The 10,828-nt window shown below is 43.5% G+C and overlaps 1 protein-coding gene across 1 annotated transcript; it reads left to right on the forward strand.

Annotated features, from left to right (window-relative positions):
* Nucleotides 1–490: 490 nt before the first annotated feature.
* Nucleotides 491–10,576, forward strand: LOC308411566 (NLR family CARD domain-containing protein 3-like; the record flags this gene model as incomplete). The annotated part of the gene is made up of 6 exons (XM_080905502.1): nucleotides 491–617; nucleotides 1,354–3,202; nucleotides 5,070–5,243; nucleotides 5,353–5,526; nucleotides 8,132–8,178; nucleotides 10,002–10,576. The coding sequence occupies 6 exons, from the start codon at nucleotides 491–493 to the stop codon at nucleotides 10,574–10,576; spliced, it is 2,946 nt and encodes a 981-aa protein (XP_080761628.1).
* Between the last annotated feature and the right edge of the window lie 252 nt (nucleotides 10,577–10,828).

Here is a 10,828-nt window from a genome sequence, read left to right on the forward strand (position 1 = left end):
TGTTATTATCATGACTCCCACGCAGCTGCCTCAGGTTATTTCTCAGGTGCAATAGTCTATTTCATCATATCCTCGATATAAACCAGAAACACGGGCAGGTAATGAAAGTTCAGATTTTGCGACTGCTTCAAAGAACTTATTAAACTGATGTTCAACTGGCAACAAATGAATGCAAACGATTTGATGCAATGTGGCATTGATCTGTCTGGATTACTAAGCGTCTGAAGAAGACGTCGACAGAGGTGAAACTTTTCATTTCTTCTGTGAAACTGACACTAAAACCACATGTGAGACACACGAGTGGTTTGGAAGGATTGTTCATTATTACACTGAACAGTCTAGTTTAAAAACCGTAAAGCCGTAAAGTAAAAGCCGTCTGAAGTGGGCTGTGTCTAACGCATGGGTTTATTTTATTCTCATTGATCCAAATGTACAGATGTGTTACATGTGAAGACAAACAGACATCTCCTGATTCCTGACAGGACCAAGGATGGCAACACCAACAGAGTTGGTGGAAGCGCTGGAGGAGCTGGGAGACAGCGAGCTCAAAGATTTTAAGGAGATGGAAACAAAGGATCAGGTGGAAAGTTTATCCAGCACTGACTTAGGACCTGAAGGTGAGTCATGGAAGCAGGTCAGTCAGCTGACACGGCTTCTGAAGCAGTTGAGGCAAACTGAACTCCACATTAAAATATCTCATACACTCACACACACCTACATACTTAGTCTAGAGCTATTGCAGCATAACTAAGAGAGGATTCAGGGTCACCTGATCCAGCCCCAACTATGTGCTGTGGAACCAGAAGAGGAGCTTCAGGTTTGGAAAGCTGAAGACTCTGGAACCAGAGAGACTGCAGTCTGAGGGAGAAGTGCCCTGTTGGTACAGTATAGTACTGTGAGATCTTTACAATATGAAACAACCCTCTGAACCATCAGGGGGGAGACAGCATACAGACAGCAAGCTGTGCCCTGCAGCTCTCACAGAGTCCAACCTGTCTTCAGGAGACTCGTTCTAGAGTATCTTTCAGCTCAGACTCCCATCTCACCACAGAGATGATGCTGTTACAGGGAAATATCTGAATCAGAACTCTTTAATGAGCCCAAGAGGAAATCATGGGGTCTCCGTTGCTCTGAGACAGTAAGAAGAGTAGCTAACTGAGCTAAATAAACAATACTATTTATTACAAAGTTACAAAATATAACTAAATAACGCAAACAAAGAAGTAAAAAGCTACGCTTAACAAAGTTTAAAGGATGACTGTAAACTGTAGGAGGCTGCATGCGCACAAACAGGTTGTTGTGTTGGTATTTCCCACAGCAGACTTTTCATGGGTGTGTCTTTGCTCCCCACAGATGTGAGATGCATGCCAGCAGCTCCGCCTCCACAACCTGAAACATCGTACCAAGTCGCGCTGCAGTCTGAGCTCCAGAACATCTTCAGGTGTGCTCAGGAGGCCCTCGAGAAGCAGAATGAGGAACGTTTGTATGACGTGACCCCAGAGCTGTTTATTACAGAGAGACGGACCACAGACTCACAACAAGAGGTCAGACTGGCTGACCTCGAGTCAGAGAGGGCGGTTAAACCCAGTGACCTCTTCCAACTGTTTTCTAGTGAGGGCACGGCTGTGAGGACAGTGCTGACCAGCGGGATAGCAGGAATTGGCAAATCATCCCTTGTTAAGAAGTTTTTGTTGGACTGGGCTGAAAAAAGAACCAATCAAGACTTACATCTGATCTTCCCCTTTGACTGTCAGCAGATGGGTTTATGGCAAGGAGAAACATTTAGCCTGGCAGAGCTCATCCATACATGTATCCCATATTTTTCAGCCAGTGGTATCAAAGAAGAGACTTTAAATGACATTTTCACAAGTTCACAGAACTCCAGAGACACAAGTGAGTTCAGACTTCTGTTTGTGTTTGATGGACTGGATCAAAGCCGCCTTCAGCTCGACTTCACAGGAAAAACAGAGAAGTCTACTGAGGTGACAAAGTCAGCCGGAGTAGAAGTGCTTCTGACCAACCTCATCAGGGGCAAACTGCTTCCCTCTGCTCGCCTCTGGATAACCACACGACCTGCAGCAGCCAATCGAATTCCCCCTCAGTACGTTCACAGAGTGACGGAGGTCAGAGGGTTCACTGACCCTCAGAAGGAGGACTACTTCAGAAAGAGATTCCAAGATGCGGAGCAGGCCAACAGGATGGTGGCCCACATCAACACATCCCAAGGACTACACATCATGTGCCACATCCCAGTCTTCTGCTGGATCACAGCTGCAGTTCTGGAGGATGTGCTGAAAACCAGCGAGGGACGAGAGCTGCCCAACACCCTGACTGAGATGTACATCCACTTCCTGATGGTTGAGATTAACCACACAAAGCAGAAGCATGTCCCAGAAAAGTGCATTCGGTACATTATGTCATTGGCTGAACTGGCTTTTCACCAGCTGCTGAGAGGAAACGCCATCTTTACTGAGGAGGAGCTGCGCTGCAGTGGCATTCATGTCAGAGCAGCGTCAAAGTACGCAGGACTGTTCACAAAGATCTTCAAGCAGGTTTGTGGACAAAGGAAGGAACAGGCCCAGAAGAATATCTTCAGCTTTACTCACCAAAGCATTCATCAGTTTCTAGCTGCAGTTTACGTGACCATATCACTGTTCAGCCACAACAGAAATGTGATGCCTGTCCCCCGACTCACCGTGCAAAGTCTGTTCACGTGTTTCAGTAAATCAAACTCTTCTACGGCTCTGAATATCCAAAAAAATGCAGTCAAGACAGCGTTAAAGAGCCCAAACGGTCACCTGGATTTGTTTGCTCGCTTTCTCCTCGGTCTGTCACTGCAGACCAATCAGACTCTCCTACAAGACCTGCTGACACAAACTAGAAGTAGCTCACATAACAATCAAAAAGCAATCCTGTATGTGAAGAAGAGGATCAGGAAGAATCCTGGTCCAGAACAATGCATCCTCCTGTTCCACTGCCTGAATGAACTGAACGATCGTTCTCTGGTGGAGGAGATCCAACGATACCTGAGCTCAGGAAGTCTCTGCAAAGATAAACTGTCTCCCACTCAGTGGTCGACACTTCTCTTCATCTTACTGTCCTCAGAAAAAGATCTGGATGTGTTTGACCTGCAGAAATACTGTGCTTCGGAGGAGGCTCTTCTGAGGCTGCTGCCAGTGATCAGAACCTCTAGAAAACTTCTGTAAGTTCATGGATAAGTGAGTCACCCACGAAACCAAATATAATGTTACTTCTCCCAAACAAATCAGCTTACAGGCCTTACAGAGTTGACATTATAAGTCACAGCAAGCAAGATGATGTTATTTACTAGTCCAATAACAAAAAGGCCTACAGATATGTTTCTGCCTCTCTATCATCATGCTTTTGGTATCTTTGCGCTGCTGTAAATACAGAATATGTCAGTTTTATAGCTTGCTGAAAACCTACAGTGGGTGTTCGCTCACATAAAGTAAGATGATGAACACATGCTGTGGAAGAGAGCCAGAGATTAATAACAAGTACGATTCAGTGCAGAGAGTAAATGGCCTGTATTTGTATAGCGCTTTACACATCCAGTCATCCACCCTCACGTGATGGCACAGCCACCCTGGGGCGCACTGACAAAGGCGAGGCTGACGGACACTCTGACCACCACCAGTAGGCAACGGATGAAGTGTCTTGCCCAAGGACACAACGACGAGACTGTCCAAGCCGGGGCTCGAACCGGCAACCTTCCAATTACAAGGCGAACTCCCAACTCTGAGCCACGATCCCCAGAGGTCTATTAACACATAGTGAGTCAAGAAGAAACACTCACTGAATCATGGGAATCTTTAACATTTTAAAGATTTTGAATTCAGTTCTGGATTTAACAGGAAGCCAAAACAGGAGAAATCTGCTCTCTCTTTCTAGTCCCTGTCAGGACTCTTGCTGCAGCATTTTGGATTAGCTGAAGGCTTTTCAGGGAGTTTTTAGGACATCCTGATAATAATGAATTACAGTCGTCCAGCCTGGAAGTAATAAATGCATGAACTAGTTTTTCAGCGTCACTCTGAGACAGGATATTTCTAATTTTAGAGATGTTGCACAAATGGAAGAACGCAGTCTTACATATTTGTTTAATATGTGCGTTGAAGGACATGTCCTGGTCAAAAATGACTCCAAGGTTCCTCACAGTGTTACTGGAGGCCAAGGTAATGCCATCCAGAGGAAGAATCTGCTTAGAGACCATGTTTCTAAGATTTTCAGGGCCGAGTACAATAACCTCAGTTTGATCTGAATTAAGAAGCAGAAAGTTAGCGGCCATCCAGGTCTCTAAATGTATGCTATGTCTTCTAATGATGCTGCCTAAGGGAAGCATGTATAATGTAAACAGAATTGGTCCTAGCACTGAACCCTGTGGAACTCCATAATTAACCTCAGTGTGTGAAGAGGACTCTCCATTTACATGCACAAACTGGAGTCTATTAGATAGATATGATACAAACCACTGCAGTGCAGTACCTGTAATACCTACAGCATGTTCTAATCGCTCTAATAGGATATTATGGTCGACAGTATCGAACGCTGCACTGAGGTCTAGCAGGACAAGCACAGAGATGAGTCCACTGTCAGAGGCCATAAGAAGATCATTTGTAACCTTCACTAAAGCTGTTTCTGTGCTGTGATGAGCTCTGAAACCTGACTGAAACTCTTCAAATAAACCTCTGCAGATGATCTGTTAGCTGTTTGACAACTACTCTTTCAAGGATGTTTGATATAAAGGAAGGTTGGAGATATGTGGGTCAGACCTACATGTTTGATTTGGCACAGATTTTATATTGAAGGTTCTTCCAGATTGAACGTTCCCATTTGGGAACAGAGTAACACTATGAGTGTGCGAGCTTGTGACCCAGTGAGGCTGGATTTGTGTATTGAACCATCAACAGTGCAGATATCCATTTCTTAAAAATGCATATGCAGCTACTCCTAGTCGGACTATTTTAAAATGAAGCAGTGTGACTTGTGGCCACAAAAGCAGAAATTCTTTGCATGTTTTAAGTGTTTAAGTTTTGTCTGTTTGTCATCAGGCTGAGTGGCTGCAAGCTGTCATGGAGAAGCTGTGAAGCTTTGTCTTCAGCTCTCAGCTGCCAGTCCTCTAGTTTGAGAGAGCTGGATATGAGTAACAACGATCTTCAGGATTCAGGAGTGACATTACTGTCCACTGGACTGCGGAGTCCACACTGTGTACTTGAGATTCTCAAGTTAGTCATTATCATTAAAAAACAAAACATAGTATTCTTTGCAGATTTTTGATAATACATTTTTTTTAATTCTTCAGCTTAAAAATGAAATGTTATTCATGATTTTCAGGCTGTCAGGCTGCATGGTCACAGAGGAAGGCTGTGCTTCTCTGGCCTCGGCTCTGAGCACCAACCCTTCACATATGAGAGAGCTGGACCTGAGCTACAATCATCCAGGTGACACGGCAGCAGATGTGCTGTCTGCTCGACTGAATGATCCAAACTGGAGACTGGACACTCTCAGGTATGCTCGGAAAGAACGAGAAGCAGACGTGTCCTGATGTAATCTTTACATACGTTGGATGCCAAAGGTCCCTAGTATAACAAATGTCAGTGACAAAGCTGCTATTAATGAATTCATGTTACTGTGTTAGATTTAATATTGCAATATGCAAGTCCTGGCCAAGTCCGAACAGCAATCTGCACATTTACAATTGTGGTACCATAACAGTAACGGGACTGCAGTCTTTTCTTCTTCTGCACATCATGCAGGTCAGCTGTTTGACACAGAGTTTGCACTAATGCAGCTCTCCTCTGAATAATCTCTGAGCTCCACCTGAGTCTCAGTCCTCAGGACCCTCTGCACATGCCCGGAGAGTTCTGCCAGAAGAACTTGCTTAAAAGCGTGCTGACTCTCCTTCGGCTTCCTCTCATTTATCTAAATTGCTGCACTGTTTTTGAGAGAAACACATGTGTACAACCTGAGTTATTCTTTTGATTAATGGGCCCAACACTCTCCCTGTTCTGGTTTGTGGATTTATGAGCCATTAAATTGCGGAGAAATTCAGGAGAAAGTTAGTAGATCACCTGTGGCATCACAATAATTTGCCCTGCTTAATAAATCTGCCGCAGCCAATAAAATTAAATGCGTCTTGTTTTCTTATAATTAGCTGCTGTCATCCCGTAGAACGATTCCTGTGACTGCAGTGAAATTTGCTCTATTCCACGTTTATCCCAGCCAACCCGAAGTAAACATGAATCTGTGATAATCTTAAAGGCTGCAATACTGCAAAAGACATTAACAATGCAAACTGACCCCACAGAAGCGTAAACGTTTATCAGTTAATATAATCTGGAGAACTTTGTTCTTCATGCAGCAACAGCTCAAAGAAAAGTAATTTTTATTCCAGCAGTGTGATGTTCAGCTGTGAGTTTAACAAAATTCAAAATTTTTCATCAAGTTATGGCATGGACATCCAACTACAGTTAATATACATACGAGCTGCGCCACTCTTTTAAATTGTTTCTTTCATGAATGGTCAGATGGCCCATTGCAAAGGATGGACCAGCGTATCCTCTGCTAAAGGAAGCAAGTAAGGTAGCATTGAAACTCCTTTCCTTAGTGCTTGGAGAACTGGAAACACTGATTTTTACTTTCATCTAGTAAAAGTAAAAATGTACTCAGACTGAGAAATGAAGAGTAGTGTCTTTAGAGGACATTTCTGTTTTCTTGTGCAAAGCTCACTGAACCCTGTGTAGTGTTAACATAAAGATAAAGTAATATTAGTTGAGGGGAATACAAACTTTAGTCTGACTTTAGTTTAAAGAAGGAAAAACAATCTTTATTTTATATATTGACAGGAAAATGTGCACAGTCAGGGGTCAAAGTGGATTCAGCAGGAACCTAAAATCAGCTGCAAGGTTCAGCGAAAATAGAGCTGGAGTAGATTTTCTTACTGTACAGGCTGTGATCACATGACCTGCTTCTGACCTCCAGTTTGTTTAGCAGCAGGTTTATGAACAAACAAGTAAAGAACAGATAGCTGAAAATTGTACTTGGGTACAATAAATTACTTGTACTTCGTGCCTGTCTCGTTTGGCAGCAATCAGAATTATTATTGCCCAGCGGATTTATGTTTCCAAGTGGATCATTGCAGCTTCGCCATACTGGTCTACGTGATTGATCTTTATTATTATTGGTTAATTATATTATTATTTTTTTAGTTCGTTGTTTAGTTATTTAGTTATTACAATCGGAACAGACATGATGGGGGATAATAGGAAAAGGAAAGATGCAAGGCAAGTTCGAGAAAAGGCGAGAGGAAGAGGGGCAGAGAGAAAAGACTAAAAATCAGCTGGAAGAAAAAAAGAAAACAAGCAAGAAGAGAACAACACAACAGGGAGACCACAGCAACATCTAGATAAGTATAAGTAACAATAACTAATAACTATTGAATGTTACTGACCAGCACACAAGACCAACCACGCATGGTATGCTTAGAGGCAGCAGCCAAGGAAGATAGTGTGTCTGAACACCTGTGTGCACACCTGTGTGCGTCATTGCGCTTGCATTCAAAAGGTTTCTCCATTTAACAGTCTGGTGGTGGGTGTGGAGAGTTTACTTCTCCCCTTTGAAACCCAGAGACAGTCTTTAGAGAGAAAGAAAGAGGAAAAAGGTTCCCAAGAACAGCAGCCTGCCCACATGTTACCCAGCATGCACTAAAAACCCGGTGATGAGATAATGTTACATTTGGCTTTTAATTAGATTTGTGCTGAACGTTTGATGGTGCTGTTTTATGTATATCTGTTTTTATATCACTGTGAAGCACTTTGTGGTTTCTATCCTGTGAAGAGTGATATATAAATAACTTGAAATTGAAACCAAGAGTTCTGATATGTTATCATCAAGTAGACAATGCAGTCAATGAATCTGACAAACATGGAACATTACACTGCATAATGATGCGTTTTGCATTTGATGGTAAATTTTCATTTTCAGTTACACGATTGCATGTTGTGATAGCATTATTTTGTGAGCTATTCTATGATTCCCAGCCTGAATCATTTCAAATGATTAAAGTGTGAAGCAGTTCATAACTGCATCCGTAAATGGCTGTTTTGTTATGCAGATTGGACCATGGTGGAGAGCAGAGGCTGAAACCGGGCTTAAAGAAGTGTAAGTGATTTTACTCAGCTTATTCTGACATGTCACAGAAAAAATATAAAAAACAATTGAATTCAATTTTATTTATCTACCAGGAAATGCCCAAGGTGCTTTATACTGTAATGTTAAAAAAAACCCTACAATAATACAAAGAAAACAGAGAAAACCCAACTATCACAGAGTGCCCTGTGAGCAGCACTTTGGCGACAGTGGGAAGGAAAAACTCCCTTTTAACAGGAAGAAACCTCCGGCAGAACCAGGCTCAGGGAGGGGCGGGGCCATCTGCTGTGATTGGTTGGTGTGAGAGAAGGAAGACAGGATAAAGACATGCTGTGGAAGAGAGACAGAGGTTAATAACAGATATGATTCAGTGCAGAGAGGTCTGTTAACACATAGTGGTCGTGTCCAGATTCATGGGCTCCATCCTCCTGAGGACCCGGCCTTCGCGGTCTACGTGGGCCGGGTCCTCAGGAGGTCGGGTAGGCCGGAAGTAAACAGCTGTGAAATGTGACGGTCTAGCCTTCAGATTAGCGTCACCGCTGTCTGGGTGGAGTTAATAAACTCGGCCGTCTGCTCCTTGCTAGCTAAAATATAACAGGACACTGGAGTAAACTCTCGACCATCTCACACGTCTGTTTAATCAGTTTTCTGTTTGATGTTCAGCTGTGTGGAAACCATAACTTTGATCTCAGCCAAACCGATTTACTCACAAACAAAAGAAACACTGAAAAAAGCCAAACAATAACATGTTTAAGTTATCTAAGTGACTCATATATCATGCTTAACCTGAGTAGCCAAAGACCGCGGTGATCTGAAAATGATGTGCCGGGGGTTTGCCATTCTCGGCGGCTCTAGTGACCATTGACCATCCCAGCTAGCTATCGAGCTGGTGGGTAACAGACGTCTCCGAAAACCTCGGAGCACTTTTGCAAATATGCGACATCTTGATAAACCGAGCAGATATTTGATGTTTACACAGCTACTTTCTGCCTGAAAATATGTTAAACGTTTATTTTGTGACCCAGAAAGAATAATAAGAGTAATTTTAAAACTTAGTAGCGGCCGCCATTGTCGGAAACTTGAATCGGCTGGGCCACGCTATGGATTCTGGGATATGGTGGGCCACGAAGGACACACCCGACCCATCCTTCAAATTCGGGGAAAAGGAGGACGCATTTGTCGGCTGCATTCGGAAGAGTCCAACAATTTGGACAGCCTTCGTCACGTTGCTGTGACGCAATCGGCCCACAAATGCGGCCTCAGGAGGATGCAGCCCGTGAATCTGGACACCCCCAGTGAGTGAAGATGAAACACCCAGTGCATCATGGGAATCCCCCAGCAGCCTACACCTGTTACAGGAAAAGGATCCATTCATATGAATCTGCACTTGTGGGTGTGTTTGAGAACTCCCTAATGACACTGCAATGACGTTTTGATTCAACGGTACTTTGTTCCTGGCACACCAGTTTTTTTGATGCACGTCTCCAGCAGCTTCATTAGGTTTTTATTTGTGCCATCTGCAAATAAAACTAATTTTGATATATCGATACCTAATGAGTAGTTTTGGACCCAGTACAGAACCTGGTGGAATACCTGATGTCCAAGCATAATGAGGAACATTCTCCTAACCTCACAAACCGTTTGCTGTCACTTGAATACTTGAATTTTTACCCGGTGCGGTACAACCTCCGTGGGATCCCGTGCCACTCAGGTTCATGAATTAACAGTTCATGATCAACTGTATGTTTTTTAAAGATCTTGGAATATTTGCCCGCACACTGTTAACAGAAACGAAACCAGTTAATGTGATTTGCTGTGTTCTTTGTCTCCATCAGATGCCTGCGAGCTGCAGATAGACCCAAACACAGTAAGCCGAGCCCTCAGATTGTCCCACAACAACATGACGGTGACAGCGTCAGACTTTCAGTTATATCCGAATCATCCAGACAGGTTCGACAGTTGGCCCCAGCTTCTGTGTGAAAATGAACTGAGCGGTCGCTGTTACTGGGAGGTGGAGTGGAGGGGACTAGTGGACATATGTGTGAGTTACAGAGGAATCAAAAGAAAAGGCAACAGCCCTCGAAGCAGGTTTGGAGGAAATGATCAGTCTTGGAGTCTGAGCTGCTTTCTTGACCGCTACGCTGTCTGCCACAACAACCAAGGCAAAGAGATGTACTTCCCTTCCTCATCCTCATCCTCATCTTCTTTCTCTAAGAGAATAGCAGTGTATGTAGACTATCCTGCCGGCATTGTGTCCTTCTACAGAGTCTCCTGTGACAGTCTGATCCACCTTCACACCTTCAACACCACCTTCACCGAGCCTTTGTATGCAGGCTTTGGCTGTGACTCCAGGCTGGGCTTTAACCTGATGTTTAACATCCAGTCCTCAGTGTCTCTGTGCAAGCTGTAGGAGGATGAGTGTAAATGATGAGTATGAATCAGTCAAGTTCGTGCACTTTAAACACAACAAATAACACCTTATCATAGTAATGCATTTTTGTTTTTTTACTGATTAACAAGAGTTGGAAAAACTGCCAGTTCTTCTCAGAGTAATGCACAATATTGGGAATAGAGAGTATACAGCTGTGTTATAAGCCCTTTGCCCATCCTTGACCAAGGGCTTATAACACAGCTGTATAAAGCCAAGGAAACATCCTAAGAA

The sequence above is a fragment of the Rhamphochromis sp. 'chilingali' genome (assembly GCF_963969265.1).
Source record: "Rhamphochromis sp. 'chilingali' genome assembly, chromosome: 15".
NCBI lineage: Eukaryota > Metazoa > Chordata > Actinopteri > Cichliformes > Cichlidae > Rhamphochromis > Rhamphochromis sp. 'chilingali'.